This window comes from Sinocyclocheilus rhinocerous, unplaced genomic scaffold (genome assembly GCF_001515625.1).
Source record: "Sinocyclocheilus rhinocerous isolate Xijiao unplaced genomic scaffold, SAMN03320098_v1.1 scaffold662, whole genome shotgun sequence".
NCBI classification, from domain to species: domain Eukaryota; kingdom Metazoa; phylum Chordata; class Actinopteri; order Cypriniformes; family Cyprinidae; genus Sinocyclocheilus; species Sinocyclocheilus rhinocerous.
The window spans coordinates 3,535,999-3,560,706 of NW_015639782.1; the positions used below are offsets into that span (position 1 = coordinate 3,535,999).

Below are 24,708 nucleotides of genomic sequence, written 5' to 3' on the forward strand. Positions count from 1 at the left end.
GTTCCTCGGAGACCTTTTTTTTTTTTTTTGCAATGGTCAGTTTCTTTGATTGGTCAGTCTGGCATGTTATGGAAGCTTGTTTCTGCCATAGAATAAAAAATAGAGGTAAGATGTAAATTCAGAATTTTGAGAAAAAAGTCAGAATTATGAGTTAATAAGTTGCAATAACCTTTATTATTTTTTTTATTCCATAGTGAAAATGGGTTTCCATAGGCTTCCATAGGTTGCATGCTTGTGATCAACTATGCATTAGCAAAAGTACATTACGTAAGATCTGACATTGGTCTTATTGTATAAACAAGCACACAAGCTGACTGATGCATAATCTTAAATCTAGACGGACTATTTTTGGAGTCATAGTGGAAAACAGAGACCTGCAGTGTCTCAGGGGAACACTTCCTCTGTTTCATGAATGAACAGAGACACGATGTGTATAAACAAAGCTGTAGTCTAGGGACAGCTAGCGGACAAAGGGAAACTGAGGGAGCAGGAAATAGAGGGAGAGAAAGAAATAAAGAGAGATTAAATTAGGAGTATTAAATAGGGCTGTCAAGATGTAGTAGCATGTTTACATACACTAACAATTAAAAATAAATTATAAAATGAAAAATATATATTTTAAATTTTTTAATATTTTTTAAATATTAATATAAAAATAATTAGTTAAAAATTAAAATAATGATAATATATTGTTTATTAAATTTAATAATATTACATTTGGGGACATTTCTCAGCAAATATATTTTGATTAACATTATCAAATAATCACATTAAAATATATTTAAAATTATTATTTTTTAAATAAATGTTTTTTTAATTTACATTTTTGGCAGTCCTACTATTAAAATAGGAGTGTAAGAGAGACAGAAAAAGAAGAGGTGAGGAGAAACGGATGATTTTGAAAGTGGGCAGCAGAAGCTTTGAATCTGGTGACGGTTAGATGGGGGGCAGGTCAGGCTGCTACGTGGGCAGGATGTGGCCTAGTTCTCTGCAGTACTCGAGGTTCCTACCCCAGAGTGCTTTATATCTTAACAGTGTCGGCACCGTACAGGCCGTAACTCTGCAGCTCAGTGTAGCTGCTGTCTAAGGCGGTGCAGTGAAAGGCCTCAGCGGCCCGCGCAGACACCTTCATTCTGTGGGACTCTGTTCTGGACTTGTAGCAGAACTCCACCAGGGCCACCAGCATGGCCAGACCCAGACCGCCGATCAGAATGTAGAAGACCCCAGCCACATTGCTGAGGCTAAGAGCACTGGTCTTGTCCTACAGGAGAAGGAAAAATGTCTTAGATGAGAGTTACTTTATAAAATGTTAACAAATTCACACGGACAAAGACAACAGAAGCACTCCTATACATTACATATACACATTTATGCATTCATCCAAACATCTAAACATATACATTGAATAAAGCTAAAATGAGAACTATCTTGAGCAATGTTGCAAATGTAAAAAAATACTGTGGCACCAAATGTAGCACTATAATTATTTGCTTAAAATGTTTCCTGCTCCTACATGACCTACATGAATATATCATGAATATAAATATTTAGTTTCTGTTTGGCTAAAACAACCCTTTTTTTGACTGCTGAACTTGCATTATTGCTAAATGCTATTCATAAAGCAATATTTATTATGAAACATCCAATTATGTTACTAATATAAATAATATAATGTTATTAATAAATACTTTTATTAAATACTAATAATGTCATTTAATATTAATAATAAATACTATTATAGTATTAACTAGTACATAAAATTATATGAATGTTAATACAATTTAAATTAATATTATATAAAAATAACTAATATTATTTTAATAATATTATAAAAATTATTGGTCAATATTATAGGTTAAACACATGTTAAAATATGGCACAAATTGTCATGTAGGACTCATTTAAAATGAGGAACATGCATTCATGCACTAACAAAGGCAGTCTGTGTTCACCTTCGACTTCGACATCTTCACTAATTTACAAGCTACTAAACAATCACATACAGTATCACAGCTGCAAAAGACTATATTAATGGTTGGCACCCATGCAGCCCAGGTCATGAATCTAAGGAGATTTGGATTTGTACTTAAAGGGGTCATATGATGCTGCTAAAAAGAACATTATTTTGTGTATTTGGTGTAATGAAATGTGTTTATGTGGTTTAAGGTTCATAAAACACATTATTTTCCACATACTGTACATTATTGTTTCTCCTCTATGCCCCGCCTTTCTGAAAGGGTTTGTCACATTGGGGCTGACCTTGGAATCACCTCCTCCGCTGCCACACTCTCCCTTGTCGTACCACCATTTGTTTTTCAATTTGTCCAACAGGCCTTGTTCATTCAGTTTTAACACTGCCAGGTTTACTGGGTTTCTTGAAACGATAACGAAATAATATTTTGGTCAGTGTCAGCCCAGATAAACCATTTCAGAGACAGCGTGATGGGAAAACAGACTCAGACTGGTTTGAACACAACAGCCACTGCTCTATGTAGGTTGGAATGTTAAATGCATGGCATCTGCAGTGGTTTTGTCCTGAGTCTGTATATAAAGTATGTTAACATGTGCATTAATGGAAAACAATGCTTTTGTTAGTGGCCTTTGTGAAAGACAGGTTTTATAAAGCCAGGAACAAGACTTCTTAAATAGAGAAGGAGAAAAAAAGATGTCCTTAGTGTTTACTGTCTGCTTTTGGCTCTTCCCTTTTGGTGAATGTTACAATGTGAATCGAAAACAACAGCCTGGAGACGTTAGATGAATTCTTACAGGGATAGTTCACCCCAAAATAAAAACTCACCCGTAGATCAAATTCTTTCTTTCTTTTCTTTCCTTGTTCTGTCAAATACAGAAGGAAATGGCAGAATGTTCACGCACACAGTGAAAGTGAATGGTGAACAAGGACTTTTTTTAAAAAGTACCACAACAGTTGTTCATACTGAATGACTGTGCACTGTTTTCCAAGTCTTCAGAAGTCGTGCATTGTCACAAATCTCAACTACAGCTCTCAAAACTAGCATAGATTCTTGTTTGTATAAAATGTGGATTTTAACAAGTTAATAAACAAGTTAACATGCAATACAATCTATGTCTGTCATGCAAGTATATATATGACATGAATATGCCATTTTAGAGGAGTGTGAATGTTCGGTAACACTTTATTTTGATGGTCCTCAGATATTCTGTTGACTAATAAGTAACTTTGCAACTATACATATCAACTAACTCTCAGAGTATTTGTCGGCTGTCTGCTTAATATCTGCTAACTTTACTTTGATGATCTCCAACAGACATTCTACTGACATGTTGACTTATTCTACTCACCCTAACCTTATAGTCTACTAATACTAGGGTGACCATATGTGCCATTTTTACGGGACACGTCCTGGCCAGGATTTCTATATTGCCTAAAATATCCAGGTTTTGGTTGTTTGCGCTGCGCACACTGATCGGTGTATGACATCCGTGAGAGCTATAGAGAGCAGACGGCTCCTTATGCTTTCCAATCGCTCTCGCGGTACTTTAATGTCATACAATGATCGGTCTGCACAGAGCTGCTTCAAGTTGAACGAACACATCGAATCTGTACACGTATTTGCATCACTTTGACCGTTCTCTGTAGATCCCATCTTCTCACGCGCCACGATTGGTTGATTATGTACAATGCCTGCACATTATTGGTCAAGCTACTTTCCGATCATTACCTTCAGCAAGTATGAAAACAGGAAAATAAAGCCAAATATCGAAATCCTGGCCAGGACGTGTCCTGTAAAAATGGCACGTATGGTCACCCTAACTAATACTCTACTAATGCTCTAATGAGAGTTAGTTGACATGTAGTTGCAAAGTTACGTATAGTCAAAAGAATGGAGACCATCAAACTAAAGCGTAACCGAATGTGCTCTAGAACCTGGAGCATTACATTAGAGGTAGTCTCAGCCTCAAACATCACGCCCATTGACCGTTAAGCTGAATCTCTCATGCATAAGGCACACAAAATGGGAAACACTTTGGAGTTTCAAAGTCTTCATCTGATTGGTTAGATTCTACATGATTTCCGCGAGACGTGCGTCACATTCTTTAAGTGTCTGCCTGGAAACAAACCCGTTGTGACACCAATCCCCCTCATGGAAGAAGAAAGCTGCTGTGTTTGAAAAATTGTGACAATAAGTGCTTTTCATGACCAACTAAACGCTGGGTTTTCAAAAGTATGTCAAGTTCACATCACCATTGTTGCAGTAAACTAGCACAATGTTCTTGAATTAATAATTTATTAGATGCACGTCATATGGACTACATTTATGGTGATTTTTGCCATTTTTGGAGCTTAGTCACCATTTACTTTCATTGTTTTGAAAGGAGCAGCATGAACATTAAACTAAAGTTGTCTTATCTTAAAAAAAAAGCAATACGAAAAGGGTTTGACCAACATAACAGTAGATGATGACAAAATTTAAATTTTTGATTTTAATTCCCCTGCCCCACATGACTGATCTGAGGAACCACATCTAAAGCATCTCTCTTTTCATATCTTTTCAACTTCTTCTTCATCCTCGGGTCTTGAACACCACATACAGTTCACAGGCACAAACGTACATCTCCTCACGACCCATATAACCGGCTGGCTGATCTGCGTCGCGAGCAAATGTCGTCTGCAGCTCTGCATGTGTAGGAAAGTGATTCTCTGGCTTGATAAAACCCAAGAATTCTTTCTAATCCCAGAAGTACCAGATAGAAAGAAGTCAGAGAGTGTCTCAGGAATGAGGAACAAACAGCTACATTCAGTTTGATGAGCATTTGCTTCAGGAGGTGGCAGTGCTTTGGGTGAGATGATTTTATTAACTAAACTAAGAGAATGGGCACAGATGGATAGAGATAAAAGGGCACACACATCAATCTTTAGGGCTGGCGCATCTTGACTGCAAAACAAACCGATTTAAGGTATCAGTCGGAGATAAGACAAGGAAAATGTGGAACAGCTGTCGAAATGCACCAAAACAACTGATTATTACTTCAGTCAATAAATTAACCTATAAAACACATAGTGAAGTAAAAAGTAAAACAAGTTCAAAAGCTTAATTAACATCTTCTTGATGAGGCTAGCAGACCGTAACATATCAGATAGTGAGGTGTAAAAATGATCTCTATTAAAGGCTCTGATCAGTATAATTAAAGCTACATTTACATTGCAATGTTTAATGCATAGATTTCACATCCAATTTTTTGTCATGCTGTTTAAATAATAATATATGATAAAAGTTGATTGACAGTGTAAATGCAGCCAAAAAGTCAGTGAAGGTACATGGAGAATTATAGTATATTTTGACAACTGCACCACATGGTTAGTCCAGCAAATCATAACTCAATCTAGATGTTAATCTAGACACAATCTAGGCATAATATTCTCAGTGTCTACCAATTTTGACAGAGAGAGCAAATTCTCCCATTGTCTTCCATGTGATTAAATCACGCAGTAGATGCCCATATAGCATATACTGGTACATGTATGTGTCAGTATAGGAGTCGCTCTCTCTTAAAATCAGATATACACTGCACAGCTGGTAACTCACCAGACACACATTTTCAAACACATTTCACTCTTGCTGTCACAGTAATGGCTAACTAGTACTGAATTTAATTTGAGTCCTGCCCTAGGTGGCAGGATGGAAGTCAGTCATTAACATCTTGTATCCGATGTCTCTCTCCCACTCCATCCACGCTCTCCCCCAGTTCACTTTGCTATAAGGTGACCCAAAAAATGACTGTACAATTGCTATGAGGTCGTTTCCCCAAGGAGCTTATCTTATTAGAGAGAGATGGAGTTATTGAGGTTATTTCATCAGCTCCAAATTGCCCTTGCGAGGCCCTTTGCACTGCAATGAATGGAATATCATGTGGGCCATGGTGTATTAGTCAGATGGGTACATTCAAGCACAATAAATGTGATGTTAATGATGGCGGCGTACAATTGAAATAACAACTGTTCACCTTATATTGCAGAGAATATAAAAGAAACGCGTTAATGTCGACATTCATCTTCAGAAGTGGCTTGCATAAGAATAACAACTGATTGCCCAATTTCTCTCATGCGCAAGTCACTCTGTGAGAAAAAAGCTTTTGTAATTTGTAATGAAGGAGGAGAGAAATTGAAATTAGCATTCGGCAAACCTATAGCTTCAAAAAGCCTGTCATGAATAATGTCTGAGCTGTCTCAATGGGCTCTGCCGTGCGGCGCTGCTCTTTAATGAAAGGACGGTGAACACACGTGTTTCCTAAAGAGCTTCTGAAGAGGCTGCATCATTTTTCTGCCGTTTCTTATGCAAGCACTTCTGGTGGAGTGTGCTGAAAACCCCCTCAAGCAACATGAGGTACGAGCGGGATTTTGAACAGCTCCACACACAAGTATGTACACCCACACAACAGCATGTTCTGTTGTAGCAGAGGCTGCTTAGTACAGTACTTCCATTCCACCCTCGCCCCCTTCGTTCAAATTATGATTTATTTAATGATGTCACGTATAACCATTAAAAAGTCCTTCAAAAAAGAGAAACTGAACAGCCGCACCACTTTGGCAAAAACCTGCATCTTACTCATAAACCATCCGCAATCCAGGTGCTAAATGTGTTTTTGGCGATGTGCAGTGAGTAAGTCATTCTCAGCACAAACATGTTTTTTTCTCTGTAAACTAAGCTTGTTATATAATGTGTCTTATTTGCAAAACTCAGCGATATTTCCCTGCAATCGTGTCAGCAAAAATTAATCAAATGATGGAGAAGAGCACATATAGACTATGCAGTGTACTCAAGCACACTTGGCATTTTAAAGAGCTGATTTAGGGGTCTGGATTGCAGTGATGGAGTGATGCTGTACAGATTCAGGAAAGTACGCCAGATTGCATTAGTTTGCAGCGTTTCCTTCATAACCTAGTACTCAGAACTGGCTTGCAAGATTGTGAAATGCAAGATGAAAATAGACAATCCAGTTAGCCAAGGTGAGCATAACCCCTTTAGTACTGTATCCAGCCTCTACCACAACTGAACCACCATCAGATGTTAATTTCATAATGGTTAAATCCTTACAGTTAGCATATATTGGACAGCTGGCTTTACCTGAGAGGAGATCCTTTGGGGGTGGCGATGCCATAGCCTTTGGAGTCCAGGTTTCCTCCAACCTTCATAGTGTCACAGGGTTTGCGCTGCTCGATGTACTCGTTCATGGTGGACTCCAGCAGGTAGGCGTACTTCCCTTTGGATTTCCTTACCCGTATAACTCCTTCATCTGTGGTTTTCACAAACACTGAGGGGTCTGCAGACTTCATATAGGACCACATCTTCTCAAAGACTGCGATCTTTGACCTCTAAATGAGGAAAGAAAGTGAAATATTATACATTTACAAATATACATTTTTTTAAGATAACACTTCATGGCTCCTCTTACCCTGAAGAACTCTTTGGTGGAGCCGGCATCTAGAGTCCCATAAGCAATCTCAGTCTGTTTGGCCAGATCCTCTGCACTCTCGATGGGTGACACCATCCTCTCCACTGTGAGAAAAGCAGCTAGGTTGGCTGTGTATGAGGAGATGATGATCAGAGTGAAGAACCACCACACACCACCAACGATACGGCCAGAGAGTGACCTGTGGAAACATGCAAGTGTACGTGAATGCAGTTATACACATATACAGCGGCCTCAATAAGTACACTTAAGTACACCTAAAACACATGTAAATCCTTAGCAAATGTAAAAATGTATATCCATTTTTTGAAGTGTACATTTAATGGTATAATGCCTAAATTCACTTACAGCATTTAAAATGACAGATTTTCGTTTTTAGTGTTTTATTTTTAATTTACACTAATGTTCAAAAGTTTAGGGTCGATACAATTTTTAAGTTGTTTCTGAGAGTCTGCATCAAATCTACAGTAAAACAGCAATATTTTGAAATATTATTACAATTTAAAATTTCTTTATTCTATTTGAATACATTTAAAATGTGATTTATTCCCATGCTGAATTTTTAACAGCCATTACTCCAGTCTTCACAGTCTCTTGATCCTTCAGAAATCAGCCATTTCAGTAATTTATCGGTTATCAGCCATAACATGAACATAATTATCAGTTTATCAGCCAGAATTTTATTCAGGATGAGCTGAATATTTTGTATCTGTTCTGCTAAAATAATTCAGAGGAACTAATGGAAATCTCATGCTCAAATGGAGATCCATTATGAGTTTATCAGGTGAACTCATTCAAAAAATCAAATCCCATTCTGAGGAGCACTGAACATTTTCTACATCCTAACCGTATAACAAACGCTGGCCTGCGTGTGTGTGTAGCTTCTCCATGCACATGTTGATGCTTACAGTGGTTGGAGGTCTAGTCTGTTTGATACACTGCTCTCTGTCTCCACTCAGCTATAAACGAGATAAGGCCCATCACAAAGCAACTCACCAGCAGAGCATAAATCTCACATTTAGAAAGTTGCCAGTATGTTAAATGAATATATGCATATTAATTGCCAGGGATTAATGGCGATGAGAGCACTCTGCCGCCACTGTAATTGCACTTTAACCAATAATGAAAAAACAAAAAAAACAAGAAAAACACACACACACAAAAAAAAACGGATTTGTCCAAATCCCCAAGGATGAGTCTCGCTCAAGTGAGTCTAAGCAGCACACAACAATGATGTGTGGAAAAGGTTCCAGGGAAAGTAGTTGTTCGATATGTGTGGTGGAACAGGAAAAGCTGCTCAGATAAAACACATAAACAAAAACAAACGCACGGTTTAATCATTTAAGCTGTGAGGGAGCTTAAATGATGAAAGGCTGACGAGATTGCTATAAACAGAAATATAAAAAGGCAAGAACCTGTGAACCCAGTGAATGTGCAGTGATTGTCAAAAGAGTGAATAAATGTGTATTTAAGAGAAAGAGCATAACGAATATTTGATTTTATTCTTCAAGAACTGGATCGAGAGATCTCCGGTCACAAATTCCAATTTCACAAGGTTAAAAAAGGAAGAACAATTTCACCCCTGGCCAAATCCTGGCCAGAACATTATGAAACAAGAACACTTTTTAAACATCTCTTAGTTTCTGCCAGACCTTTGGGGTTGGGCTCTAATCCTATGACCTGAATGAAGCTCATGCAGGCATACGAGATCAGTTTAACATCTCTGAGGGAGTTCTAGAAGGTCTACCTGCAGGACTAGAAGGCATAAACAAAACCAAGGCCGCTCTCCCCTGAGTTCCTGGCAGCCGGGAGGCATAATCTTCTCTCTCTGCTGGAGTAAAGACCAGGGTTAACTGTGTACATGGTGAATCCACCTTGACAGAGGGTGTTCCAGGATAGTCAACAGGTCTATTGAGATTGATTTCAAAACCTGAGACTCTCATTCATGTCTATTTTTCATTTCCATGTCCTCTCATTGTGTGAAATGTGTTTACAAATATAGCTGTATACAGAAAGCTATGCAAGCACCTAGTGTAGGATGGGAAATGTATTCACTGAATGGTTTAGTACACAGCAGTATTATAATGTAATGACGTTGGTAAATCAATATTCAGCGTGACCGGGCTACACCGTAAAAATGATTCACGACAGGACGTGCCGAAGTGTGTTGAGTTAGTGCGAAACTGGTCTGATGAAGATGCTGATGTGTTGTGTCTGCTATTTATTCAGCCTCATAATTCATATTAGCTAATTACCCTTAAATACACGATACATATTCTGACAAATACAGCATGCCATATTTACAACCGCCAAATAACAAGATAATCAAAAGAGAAAGCATACTGAAGTACATTTATTTGAGATAATAAAATGGATGATTCAATACTAAATGATGTCTTTGATTAGTAATTTCAGTAGTCTCCATATTGTGATTTAATAACTGCTTGATAATTGAAACACTGTAGAATGCTGCACACAGTAAACGTGACACATCTTACACTTTACACTGACAAAAGATGAAATAAAATAGATGGGAAAACTATTTTACTTCTAAAATGAAATAGTTTAACTATTTTATTAGAGATGAAAAACTTAAACCTAAAAAAATTCAAATATTAGAAATTTTGATTTTGTAACTAAAGAAAAACAGGTTTAAGCTAAGGCACTAAAATGACTAAAACTGAAATAAAAATAAATGAAAGCTAAATTGAAATATTTAACAAAAAAACAAACTAATAAAAATTACAAATGTTTAAAGGGGTCATATGACGTTGCTAAAAAGAACATTATTTTGTTTATTTGGTGTAATGAAATGTGTTTATGCGGTTTAAGGTTAAAAAAACACATTATTTTCCACATACTGTACATTATTGTTTCTCCTCTATGCCCCGCCTTTCTGAAAGGCGTCGATTTTTACAAAGCTCATCGGTCTGAAAAGCGAGGTGTGCTCTGATTGGCCAGCTATCCAGTGCGTTATGATTGGCCGAATACCTCAAGCATGTGACGGAAATGTTACGCCCCTACCATACTGTGATGCCGTGTCCGGCCGGAAGCGAAGAGACAAAAACATTAAAACCCATTATAAACGAGACATTTGTTGCATCCAGTGGGGACATAAATACGGATTATAATGACTTATACTGTCTGTTTACGCGTTGCATTGCATCGATGGTACTTTTAATATGAAACAAAGTCTCAGATTTCAAATTCTGTCCAGTGTATTGCAGTATTTAAACAACAAATGCCGTTTTGGCGCTGTTTAATGTGGAGGGACAGATCGCTGTAGCGCCTCAGTTCAACAGAAGCAGCAGAATCGAATCGAATCGAATCGGCAATCGAATCGAATCGCAAGCTTGTGAACGAGAATCGAATAGAATCGTGAAATTTGTGTCAAAACCCAGCCCTAATGAAAACGTACTTACAGGCTGTGAGTCAGCATTATTTGTCAGTATCATAGACTGTGGTCAGCATGCGCGCCGAAGGGGAAACAGGGGAACTGAATTCACCAAAACACCGGCTTTGTTGGCTACTCTCCCAGGAAACAGTCCTCATCCTCCGTAAAATGCGTTGCACACATCTGAATATTTGGTTTGAACTGTTCTGGAACAGTGTTGTAAATACAACTTAACCACTTATTTCTAGTTGTGTCCTCTTTTGGATGACCAAGTTTTGCTTTCACAATGAAACACACAGCGTCTCTTAAGGTTTGAGACTTAAGTCTTTGCAACTTTAGGGATCTTATCTATTCACGAACAGCTTGTAACACTCCAAAGAGAATGGAAAACTTGAAATCGCGACATATGACCCCTTTAACATTATTAAAACTTAATGTTAAATTAGAATGAAAACTGAAAATATAAAAATAAAAGCTAATTCATAATCTTAATAAATACTATAATAGTATAAATGATACTAAAATAACACTGGTAACTATAAACTCGTTGCATGTTACACAATGATTAAAAGATATGATGATAAAAAGATTAGAACTAAAATTAATATATTTAAGTATTCATATTTTAATGCATTTAAAAAAATCAGTAATTATTTTTTTAAATATAAAATTTTCTTGATTTACACAAGCACATTTATACAGAGATACAGGGACCCACAGTTTTTGAGCAATAATTATATATTTAAAAAGCTTTGTTTGCTTGGCCACAATGCAAAGAACAAAATGTAGCCGGCAGTGTAAAAAAAAAAAACTGCTTTAAGCTCAGGCAGAAGCCTTTGCCAGATGGCTGTATCAGCAGAATAAATGAAAACGCAATTAATGCATGGTAATCCTTATATAGCCGGTGCCCACTTAAAGTATGTGCATTTTAAGCAAATCAGTTAATCACCTAATTAATATTCATGAGCCAAGCTAATAATGTTTACGTTTCCCTCCCAGTTTTCAGATCATTCTTAAACCCATGCAAAACGTCAGCGGGCTGTGAAAGTCAAACTCTGAAAATATACCACAGGCAAAATGTGTGCAAGAGGCTTGGGCACCAGAAATTCTAAGCTGGCAGAGGGAATTGTAGCTCACAGCTCTGATGTTGTTTGACAGCTTTTGCCGGGCACCGTTTGAGTGGTGTGAAGCTGACACACACTGATCTCATTCCTGGTCATATGTCAAAATCTCTCCGTGCTTAAATCCACACCGCCGCTTCCTCTTCCTCACGAGGTCAGTATTTACGCTCTGCATGTATGGAATGAGACGATTATGCAAATGGAGTTTACAGCAAACGACTGCAATTAAATGAGAGAAAAACTGTGAGAGGTTTCCCTAATGTCTGCATAATATGCTCATTTCTCAAGCACATGTATGTGACTCTGTATGAAACTGCTGTGGTTTATTTGTGCACTTTTAATTTCATAAATCTCACAGATCTTTATAAAACAAGCTTAGCTCAGAGTCTCGTATTTAGATGGATGTGTCTTATGAAATCCATTGCTGAGATAAAACTACCCTCCTGTGTTATATAAATTATAGCCATAATTTTCTGCACTACCCTGTTCAAGATAACTAACTACTGAAGGTGGCACAGATATCGACTCTCTCTGCAACAACACACACAGTACACATCTAGAACCAGCATTAGACACAGTATGCATCTACAAAACACAAATCACCCTCCGATAAATCATAGCAACCAATCTCTGTAATGAAAACCATATGTCCTCATGTAAATTATGACTTTTTACACACACTAATAGAGCACATAAACAGGTTTAAATACATAGTGTATGTTTCATTGACTTGTCAGCTAATGACATGTTCTATACTGAAATCTATCCCTCATGCATTTTCACATTTTCATTAAGACATCTTTTACATTTTCATTACTCTGTATGTTTTTTTTTTTTTTGTATATTTATTGTGGTATTTTTGAATTTTCAGACCCATAAACAGTACAATCACAAGACAGGACAAAACACAACTACACAAACAAGAAGGGAAAAAAACCCCCTCCTTCAATTAAATTCAGTTTAGCAGATAACCACATCACAAAGTAAAGGCAAAGGGGTTCAAAGCAACTTTTTGCACAATATGACATCATAGACAAGGTGAAATAATATTGTAATAATAACAATTATAAAATAATAATAATAGGTAACAACCTAGGCCTTTTTACCTCACAAGGGCATTACTTAAGGAAAATGACCATAGTAACAGAGAGCGAATAGATTTGCAACAGTGTCAACATTGTCGCTAGTTTTGACAAATAATTGAGGAAAAGAAAAAGTCAAATACTGAAATGAAATTTAGAGAGAAAAAATCTGAACATATTAAGACTGACATGGAAATTAAAGAAAATAGCAATTACAAGAAAAGAAAAGAAAATTTCAAATAGTATCGCCGTTATTAGAAGTTTTTAACAGGTGATTGAAAAGAGGCCTCCAGGAAGCATCAAACTGATCTATATTTCCAGAAATACTATATCTAAGTCTTTCCACATGCAGGGTGGAGGAGAGTTCTGACAACCAAGTTTTGAATAGTGGCTTCGACTTTTTCTTCCACACGCAAAGAATAGATTTTTTTTCAATCATCATACCATACTGTATAGGCAGTCGGAAAGCATGGCTAAGACGCTGCAAGGAAGCTGACCAGCCAAGAACAGCAGTTGCAGGATCTAAACGAAGCTCACATGCATAAGCATCAGAGAGAAACTGAAAAACTTCTGACCACTCTGTATGTTTGTTAAGCAAACTTCTTCCACTGTCTGTTTCACTGTAGGTAATTTCAGGTTTTATTATCCTTGTGAGGACATTTGGTCCCTATAATGTAGGCTAAACCTGCCTCACACACACACTCACACACGCACGCGGATGGTGGTACTCAGTCAGCAGTGCTCTCACACTGTGAGCTGTGCCACTCCAGAGGAAACACCCATGTCTTTCAGCGTTGCCATGGCAGCACTGTCTTCTCTCCAAACAGGCAGCTAAGATGGGTTTTGTCACCAAGCAGCTTTCTGTCGACAGTGAACTGACTGAACGCCGTCTACGGCCAGCATGCATCTGTGCAGCATGGAGAAGCTCACTGTTTGTCCGCTGTGTTTTCTCTTTTCATCTGTCTCTGTCATTGAATTGAATATCTGTTATTCTATCTCTGAACTGTCTCTACCAAAGTCCCACACAGAAATGCTTTTTTTTTTCTTTTCTTTTTTTTTTACAGGTGAGGATGTAAAGCAGATGACTATACTGAATATCTAACATGTCGGTAACACTTTACAATAAGGTCTCTTTTTTAACATTAGTCAATGTGTTAATAAACATTAACTAAATATTAGCTATATATATATATATATATATATATATATACAGTATATATATATATAGATTCAGAGAATTTATTAAGCTTTGTTAATGTTAGCTAATAAAAATGCAATTGTTCACAGTTAACATTAGTTCAGTGCATCAACTTAACAACTTTTGATTTAAAAAAATGTTAATAAATGTGGAAATGAACATTAGCAATGAACAATACTTCTACAGCATTTAATAACCTTTGTTGGTTCAAGTTAACAAAAAAAATTGAAGTCAGTAAATAAATACATACACAAAAAAGGTATGCTCATTCATAATTATACCTTGGTCCCTATAAAATATGTTTTATTTTTTCTCACATTCTGTTTTATTGTTACCAAATTCTGTTTTTTCACTGTACAACAGTGTTTTTTTTTTCTTCAAAAAATCTTCTTTTATATTCCAAAGAAGAAAGAAAGTCATACAGGTTTGGTACATCATGAGGTTGAGTAAATCATTTTTGGATGGACTATCCCTTTAAGAAATGATATAACACATTCTATTGTGTATTATTTGATAAATATCATATGAGCAAGAGTGCAGGATCAACCACTGTGTTAGGTTAATGCTAGATGGAAAATATAAGTTTGGGAAGGTAGAATATTTCATAAAGTTATACATTTTGGGAATGTCTTCATGTAATTTCTGTTATTTCATTATCCAAAACAAGATAATAGCGCAGGAAAACAGTTGTTTCGTTGGAAATAAATGAGCTGATGTGAGGCAGATCATGAGCGCTTACTGTAAGTAAATATGCAGAACACTGGACACTGACTCAGGCAGTTTCTCTAAATAACTAATAAGGGATGTAACTCCTCAGAGGAAACTCAAGAGAGAACTGCAAAACAAAGTCTAAGTGGAGTCCTCTAGGGACAGCTTCACTGAAGATAATTAAAAAGAAAACTGTTGCTGCTGTTGTTCTTACATGTATGTTCATTCTATCTCTTCAGGAGGCCTGTTGCACAACGCAGTTAGAAAAAACAGACCTCATCAAACTTTTATCTTCTCCTAAAAAGCATGTCTTGACAGTAGATTTTAATTCTGTCTTTATAGGTCTTTGACTATGACGCAATTAGCTAAAAGCAGCACTAAGAAGGAAAGACTAAATTAAAGAAAAAGAAGAAAGTTTAAATGAAACATCAAGGAAACCAAGCAAGCGCCACAGTAGCATGAATATTACAATTGAAACGACATGCTGAAATTAAACATCAGTCTGCATTGCCAAACAAATATAATTGTTGTCATAATAGATATAATGTGGGGGGAAATATTTAATTATTTCTGAATCATTTCAGGAGTACAGTATTTTACAATTCATTGTTGAATTCTTTGGATTGTTTGAAGCATCTAAAGTGACGGTAAAGACATTTAGGTTAAAAAAAAAATGCGAATGTGATTCTATAGAACATTATAATTAAAGAATCCTTAAAAAATGTATCACAGTTTCCATAAATATTAAGCAGCAAAACTGTTTTCAACATTGATAATAATACAAAATGTTTTCGAGCAGCAAATCAGCATATTAGAATGATTTCTAAAGGATCATGTGACACTGAAGACTGGAGTAATGATGCTGAAAAAAATTCAGCTTGGATGTCTATATTTAATTTATGTAATGCATATATTTTAGTACATATATTTTAAATTATAATTATATAATTTCAATTAAATTAAAAGTTAAATTAAATATTTTAAATGTAATTATAAAATATAATGATATATTTCACAATATTATTACTTTTACTGTATTATCGATTAAATAAATGTATTTTTTTATTTAATAAATTCCTTTCAAAAACATTAAAAAACTAACTAAAGCACAATAAACATCTAGGCTTCACATGATTTGCAGAACTTGTCCCAGCCGTTTCATTTTTGTTATTCTCAGAATGACTATGGGTTACTTAGTCATTCACACAAAGGTAGATGTGTCAAGTGAGCACAGAAATGACGTTTGATGTGCCATTGGCAGGGTGCTGGGAGGTATGGAAAAGATCCTTGTCCTGTGAGAGCCATCATCAGTGTAACAGGATCCATCAACCACTCAACGACTAGATACATTCTGATCACCTGAACTGACCTGCTGTGCGCTTCTGGAACATAGAGGGACAAAAAAGAGCCAAGCAAAGACTAAATGAACAGGAGTGACGGAGGTACAGCAGAGCTTAGAACAGCAATCCAAGCATGACACAAGGGACAATGTGAGTGAGAGCATGCCGTTCCATTCTGGGGACTATTGCCAGAGTCTATGAAGCATGAAGTGACTGGGAAGATTTAGAAAAGATCAAAATGTACATTTGTCAATCTAAAATAATTAAAAATACCTTAACAGGCACACTTAACTTTCATAACTAGTGTTGACAATCATAGTTCCCGTGTGACTTTGTTACAAAAGATTTCTATTTTAAATAAATATGGTTTTGAACATATTCATCAAAGAATACTGAAAAACTGTCACGGTTTACATAAAAATACATATTATGCTGCACGGATGTTTTCAAAATGTATAATAAAAATAAATGTTTTAAAGCACCAAATCAGCATAGAAGAGAAGAGAAGAGAAGAGAAGAGAAGGACAATGTAACATGAGATATGAGATTGTGGGCACCTGTGTGAGGAGATAAACATTATCTTGAGTGGCTTGCATAAATTAGGGCTGATGGGGAGGTTTGAGTGACAGGTCTGACATTTGAACAGGGATTTTTTCTCCCAAAGAATAAATAGCACATGAATGGGCAAACCATAGTCTGACTGTTACCATCGAACGGCCAGACCACTCACCATTCAACCCATCAGCGCTCATTAAAAGGGAGGGCTAAGTGTGTATGTTCAAATGCAGAAGATCACAGAGAGAAGGAGCTCTGACTACCTATGATTAAAGAAGCATAATGGAAGTTGTTAATGCTGCTGCTGCACTCGCTCTATCGTCCACTCTCTCCTCTCAGTACTAATTAAATGTCATCACACAAACAGAATCATGAATATCCAGTCAGGCATGGCTGCTCATCCAGCAGTGTCTGAGGTTACGTGTTCAAGACGGCAAAACATGTTAACCGCAATGCGGACATGCCATCCGCAGCCCGTCCTCACTTGTTTATAGAACTTCAGTGACACGGAGAGAGAAGTATAATCACTACAACATTGTCGATTCCACTCTGCAGAGTCTGAGTCATGGTGAGAAATGACAGGGAGAAATGACACAGTCTAATTAAGATCCTCAGAAGCCTCTCCATGCCCCATCACAGGAGACATCCAGAGGAAAGCGGTGTGCTGCTCTCCCTCACACCACTGACATTTCAACACCACTGCTGAGACAGAACAATCAATTCATACAGGAGCTCACAGAGACATACACTGTCTGTATGTTCTGATATGCTGGATGACAGACTGTATAGAATTGTACAAGATTTATCACTGTGAATCAGTGCAGGTTAAGGTCATTTTCCATACCAACACAGCAAATTACTTGTAAAAAAAATTGCACTGCATTGTGGGATAAGAGTGTAAGTCAATTGACCATTATGGTGATTATTTTTCTCATTGGCTGGGACTTTTACTTTTAATTATTATTTCTCATCCATTGTAATTGATGAGAAAGAGCTAGTCTGGCGGTGGTAATTAATGAGAGTATTATATACTGTATATAGTTATATTGATAAAATAATACTTTTATTTAGCAAGGATGCATTAATTTGATCAGAAGTGACAGTAAATACTTTTACATTGTTACAAAAATAATAATAAAAAGGAATAAATTACATTTTAAAATATATTCAAATAGAAAACAGCTAAATTGCTTAAATTGTAATAATATTTCGATTTTACAGTATTACTGATAGATGCAGCCTTGGTGGATAATAAACTTTTCAAAAACATTAAAAAATATTACCGACTGCAAACTTTTGAATACTAATGACTGTAACAAAACAATCATGGAGGAAGGAGGCTTGCAATACTGTTGTGGTTCTGCAGCAGTATTAATTTATTCATATTACAGTGCACACTGGGAACCAAAGTGACAGCATAGTGATGTGGACACCCAACCATTATGTCAGCACAAACTAACTTGTTTAGGACTGTCACTGTTAAACATTTGGCATTTAAGAATTCAAAAAGATTCATCAACACTTTGCTTTTGTTTTCGCTCTTGTAGACAAATCGGGTATCAACTGCAATGTCAAGAATTACATAATAATAATACTAACAGCAAAAAGTGAGCACTCATGGTAACCAAAGTGCACACTGCCATATAGCTGCAGGCGCTGCTGAACATAAAACCCATGCTAAAATGTGTGAGAGATGTTACCTGTGAAACTGAACTCATGATTTACTCATCACAGCTTAGATTCTTAATGACTCCCTGCCAACGTACCAATTTGAAATTATACTTAAAGTAGTAATTGTCCCTCCAAAAAAGGAAGGGTATAATTATCGCTATGTTGATGGAATGACGTTCACAGGAAAAACTGCAAAAATCATATGAGCTCTGTTCCAAATCACAAAAAGCTGCCCTCCTGTCTTCTGTCTACATAGGCAGCTGGCTTCTAAGGCAGCATTGTAACTGAAACGGAAGTGCAAAAGAGACTCACTTTATGTCAGACTCCTCACATAAAATGCACAGCACACTCAACTGATTCCAAAAGAATTTAGCATTAGCCTGCTCCTAAGCTGACAGTGATATGTACACAAATCTTCTTGAAAACTCATTTTCAACTACTCTGAATTGATTCTATTGATAATTTTCAATACTGAATGAAATGTGTTCATTAATAATCTATGGTGGCCGAGAGAGCTCAACATGCTGCAACTTAAGAAAGCATATGCAAATAGAAAAAGCACCAGCAAATTAAGAGAACATCTTCATCAGTTTGACAATACATGCGCTGCAAATACTCACAACACAACCAAATAAAGAAACGCGCTGCAAATACTCACAACACAACCAAATACAGAAACGCACTGCAAATACTCACAACACAACCAAATATAGAAATGTGCTGCAAGTAGCACAGACCACAACGGAAATGTTTCATGGGGACCCCAACAACCCTCACAAAAATTAACCAGGGTATTATTATTATAAAAGTTACCATGGTTTAACTATAGTAACCATGTTTTTTTATAGTAACATGTACAGTATATACATATGTATTTTTTTAAATATATCAACAACAGCCACACATTTATACCCCCCCCCTCTTTAAAAGAGGCTCACATATCAGATAGACATTTAATTATATTGCAGAACCTGGATATCTGTCTGTAATGTTAGCTTTAAGCATCAACTAGACTTAAATGTGTTGCCTACAGATGTGAAAGCTGTCTGGTGCCTGAACTCAGCCGCTGACATTTCTCTCTCTGAGACCTACTGCACTATCCCTCCCTGTGCCCTTAAAACCCACAGCCATTGACCTCATGTTGCCAGCTTCACCCCCTTTTAATTAGGATTTTAACTGGTGACCTTTGAGAGTCCAGTAACTGTGTAGAGAGAGACATTTCATCTCCGGCCCTGCGCACCAGCAGCACAGAGTAAAAGCGATGCAGCACTCACGGCACTTTAATCTGCCTTTCAAAGAGCTGCTGTCTTCCTCTCATTAGACACTGTGGCATTAGGCTTGTGTCCGGTCCAAGTGGATGTGCAGCTCTATCTGATCTTCAGAAATACTGCCATGTACCACAAACCAGCGGTGAAAATGAGAAATTGCTTAACTACAAACACAGTTTAGTAATCTGCCAAGAGCGACACAACAGCAGTGCCGCTGAGAAATCACTAGACCCCAAACATTTAAAAAAAAGATTTGAACATCTTCAGCATGGGAATCGTCTAGGTTACTTGTGTAACCATCGTTCCCTGAAGGAGGGAACGGAGACGTTACGTCAGTCGTGACTGACGAATTGGGATCTCGCCCGAGAGCCCAATCACCTTCGAGTGTAAACTAAACAAGCCAATTCGTCAGTCACGACTGACGTAACGTCGAACGTGACTGACTGAAAGGGAACTATATGAGTACTGTGAACCGTTTCGTCATTTGCAACTGAAATCGAAACATAAATGAGACATGATGAAAGAATCATCATAATGCAACACTAAAAATACTATGGTGTAGCAGAGTAAGCCAGTAAAATAAACAACTCATAAACTAATAGAAGTAAATTGCTTCCCCTATCTTGTGTTGTGTGCCCAATCAAACTATGGTGCTTTGCTGTCACTTGGTAGAAGTCAAATTAGACTAATGCCAACATGGACAGGTTGCATGATATGCCCTCATATGCAAAGAGCCATGAACAATATTTGCAAAAATGTAGAAACCAATAAATAAATGTGTTAAATTTTACAGACAATTCTCATTCACACATTTTGGCATGGTACACATTTTCGCTGTTCAGTCACCAATTTATGTCCAATATGAAATCCTGAAGCAAAACCAGTTGCAAAAACACTGAATAAAAACAAACTGGCATCTCACCTGGGGGAAATATCACAGCCCTGCTGCATGAAAGCTCCCAATGAGAACCAGAGACTGTTGAAGATGCCAAACTCGTTGGTCTGCTCCTGACTCTGCTGGTTCTGGGTCTGCTGGCCCTGACCCGGCTGCGCGGATGACGAGGAGGGCTGGTTAGGGTTCTGCTCAGCTCCTTCCTCGCAGTCCTCTGCGTGCCACTCGTAGGGACTGAATCGGCTGACTAGGAAAAGCACCACGCTCACGCCAATATAGGCAAACACAATACACATCCAGATCTCATAGGCCAGAGGGTCCAGGAAGGAGAACACACCAGGCTTGGACTTGGTGGGCTTTTTGATCATGATGGAGATGCCAAGGCTCATGAAGGGCTTGGAGAAATCAATGACTTCCTCCCTGACCAGGGTGATTGTCAGTGGGGCCACAGCTACGTCAGCTTTCTGCAGAAGAATATATAATGTTATTGCAATAACTACTAAATATATATTGTTAAATATGTAATTAAATTACACATGGACCCAGGAAAGGAAGAAGTCAGGACACAGGCCCGCTTGAGTCATTTTTCTTGTTGTTTTTATTGGAAATGGGTGTACTATAAATACAGAGTGTACTTTTTATAACCTCTCAACCTCTATCTAAACACCTTTCCAGGAAGAATTTTCTCATTCTGTGTTATTATTACTGTGGTGAAAATATGAACGCTTTCGGTTCAATTACTGTAACCTCCTCTCATTCTGAATGAAGTCTGGTTTTCTACACTAATGATTAGATTTCTCAGTACAGGAATGGTGATTAAAATTATTCAGATTTTAAAACCAGATGAACCAGGTAAAAAGCTATTGTGTTACTTGTGTTTTCTTGCACAGTCCTTAAAGCTTTGACATTCAGATCTGAGAAAATAAGATGTAGCACTTACACCATAGACAAGCTCTCCCACCATCCCATTCCACATAATGGTCTCAGGATCTCTGGCTCCATATTTCCCATCAGCCACTATCTTGAGTATGTAGTGGTATCCCACGTGTTTGGCTATCTCAGCTGCCAGTTCCACACAGTAACCTTCATACTTATCATTTCCTGTAAACTGCTCGTGGTTCTTCTTCAGCATGACATATGGCGATTCCTAGTCAGGACACACAGGTAGACAGCCATATACAGTGGACAACAAATATTTACAGTATGCTTGTGTAACAGACCTGATATTCTAAACTAAAAAATGTCTGAACAATTTTTTATTTTGTTATATAATATTATATTATTACATTTTTTTTTAATTTATATAAAATTATATATATTTATTACCAGATGTGAAACAATAGGATATGTAGACCCCTCCATTGATTTTAATGGGAGAAATTTAGATTTAGTCTAATCCAGTAGACACAGTGTAAGCACTATAGAAAGCATATTTTGAGACAAATAGTGGGTTGTTACTTAAAACAGGGTGAACTTGACAGGTTTATTTTCAGATGCCTTATTCTTGAGCATGAGGGACAGACCTGGCAATCAACTGTGTAGAAAGTGTAGGGTGATTCTATTTTTGTAAGGTCTGTAATATGAATTAGCAGTTCAATTGTGATATTTCAGAAAGATTGGACATCCTGAGGAGATTACAGCACAAACGGCACCTGCGGCCCTGCTGACAGCTCACTCTGTAACAGGACTTTTCTAAGGAGCTCACAATGAACAAATAACATGAGCGCGTAAAGAGGAAGGAAAGAAAAATAGAGTGGGCTGACGTAAAGAAAAGCATAGGTTTGAAACTAAAAGCAAATAGAACCACAGAGATGTACTGCTTTTTCCCTTTCCAGAAACAAACCTCAAGTCTTGAAACCCCTGATTACCATATCTGCAAATGCTTCAGTATAACAAAACTTTTGAATCCAGCTGTGCTGCAATGCATCTTAGAAACAGACAGTGCACACTGGCAGTGCATTTCCTGCTAATGCAGACCTCCATAATGGCCTACACGCTGTCTTTCAGAGAAACAGATCATTTTTAGAGCACCCGTGGTGATATTCCCAGCTTCTCTGATAAACAGTCTCTGTAGGACAAACAGCATAGCTCAGACTATTTCCTGCAATCCATCCCATTCCCTTGTGAGCGCTTAGCCCCTAACCCACACCGATGATCCATTACTGCTTTTTTTGTATACCCCCACACATCCTTCCATCAGGAGGCTGGTCCACTCACTCTGCCCTTTCTCTGGCTGGGAACGAGACGGGCAGTCCACATATGAAAGGTTAATAAATGCCCTCTGAAGCCTAACTTGCCAGAGAATCGCTAAAACGCAGGCTAAGCCCAAAGATCTGCCGAATGAGGATAACGAAAAGGAAAATTAACCTTTTGTCCACTGCTGGCAATTCAATCCAAGGTTCCCCTTTAAGTATAAAATGAAAACTGTGGCTGAAGGAGCAATAACGACTCATTTATAGACAGAGAACAGAAGAGCCTTCATGCTTTTATCTGCACAGCACAGCATTACCGTCTTAATACTGAGGGATAAAAACATGGAGGTGATGCACCAGCCATTCTAAGAAAGGAAAAATGATGAAGAAGACTTGTGAGATAGCGGGCTGAGTCTGAATTCCTGTACTGTCATTCAACCAGAGTTGGGGAAGAATGATAGTTTGCCAAGCAACTCATATTTAAAGTAATTAAACTACAGCCAAGCTATGAACCATTTAAACGAATCAATTGACTAAAATTTAAATGCTACAGGACAGTTTAGGAGGGTGTGTTTCAATGACAGTTATCTTGAGCTGAACACAAAAACTGGTGTCATTTATGTCATGTTAATATAAAGGTGTAGGGATATGTGGAACACTCTGAATATAAACTACTATTCAAAAGTTTGGGGTTGGTAAGAGCTTTTCATGTTTTTTAAAAGAAGACTCTTATGCTCATTAACGCTGCATGTATTTGATAAAAAATAAAGCAAAATAATAAAAAAAAAATTCTAAATATATATTTAAAATGCAGTTTATTTTTATAATGGCAAAGCTGAATTTTTAGCAGCCATTACTCCAGTCTTCAGTGTCACATGATCCTTCAGAAATCAAATAATATGTTGATTTGATGCACAAGAAACAATTCTTATTATTATCAATGCTGAAAACAGTTGTGCTGCTTAATATATTTATGGAAAATGTGATTATTTTCTGTCATACAGGATTTTTTGATGAACAGAAAGTTCAGTTTATTTGAAATTGAAATTTTTTTTGTAACATTATGCATGCCTTTACTGCTACTATTGATTAAAATAATGCATAGTTGCTGAATAAAATAATAGTGAATGATAAATCTTACTGGACCCAAACTTTTGAATAGTAGTATAACATTTAATGTTTTCAATCCAGTACAAGTTTAAACTAGTAAATCATGTAAATGATTTAAAGAAGACATACCAGAATAGTGGTAACAATATATGTGCGATTCTGAAGTCCGTAAGTGTCATTACTGCCTGGCATGTAGGCCGCCGTGCTCACAAATTTCTCATCCTCATTCCAGTAACCCACCTGAGAAATGATCAAATCAGGGACAGGAACTTGAGCATCATCAGAAACCTTTCTGAGATATCCCACAGGAGACACTACAAGTAATACAGTACTCATTTAGTTAGCCCAGAAGAAGTAGACTGGATTGCTGAAACAGTGACCATACTGGAGCTTATAAAGTGAATGTTTCGTTTAAACTATAAGTGAAGAAAGAAATGTGTAACAGTCTGTCATATCGAGAGGCTTCCTAATCCTTTTCCTGATAATTAAATACTTACTTTTTTCGGTCCCGTCGGCCTGAGCTCCATCACACTGACAGTGTAGTTTGTCCTTCGTCCTTTCTCGTTAAACTGAATGTGTCCCGTTAGGCCTTCAATCCGAACCTGAGTAAAAACCACATAGAAGATGTCTTTATTTAGACAAAAAATAAATCTTTCCTTCCTTCCTTCCTTCCTTCCTCCTCCTCCGAGGGGTGTACATCTCTCACAGCGCCTCTTCTGTGTGTA

The 24,708-nt window shown here is 37.2% G+C and overlaps 1 protein-coding gene across 1 annotated transcript in view; it reads right to left on the minus strand.

The window, feature by feature from the left end:
- LOC107752065 (glutamate receptor 1-like) overlaps positions 1-24,708 on the minus strand; it is a 33,821-nt gene that overhangs the window by 2,769 nt on the left and 6,344 nt on the right. Inside the window, exons 5-12 of the mRNA XM_016567916.1 lie at positions 24,481-24,585; positions 24,113-24,223; positions 21,622-21,828; positions 20,712-21,145; positions 7,435-7,633; positions 7,107-7,354; positions 2,260-2,374; positions 1,127-1,261 (exon numbers count right to left, since the gene is read on the minus strand). Of these exons, the coding sequence (XP_016423402.1) occupies positions 1,127-1,261; positions 2,260-2,374; positions 7,107-7,354; positions 7,435-7,633; positions 20,712-21,145; positions 21,622-21,828; positions 24,113-24,223; positions 24,481-24,585 (1,554 nt within the window). The remainder of the gene's footprint in view (positions 1-1,126; positions 1,262-2,259; positions 2,375-7,106; positions 7,355-7,434; positions 7,634-20,711; positions 21,146-21,621; positions 21,829-24,112; positions 24,224-24,480; positions 24,586-24,708) is intronic.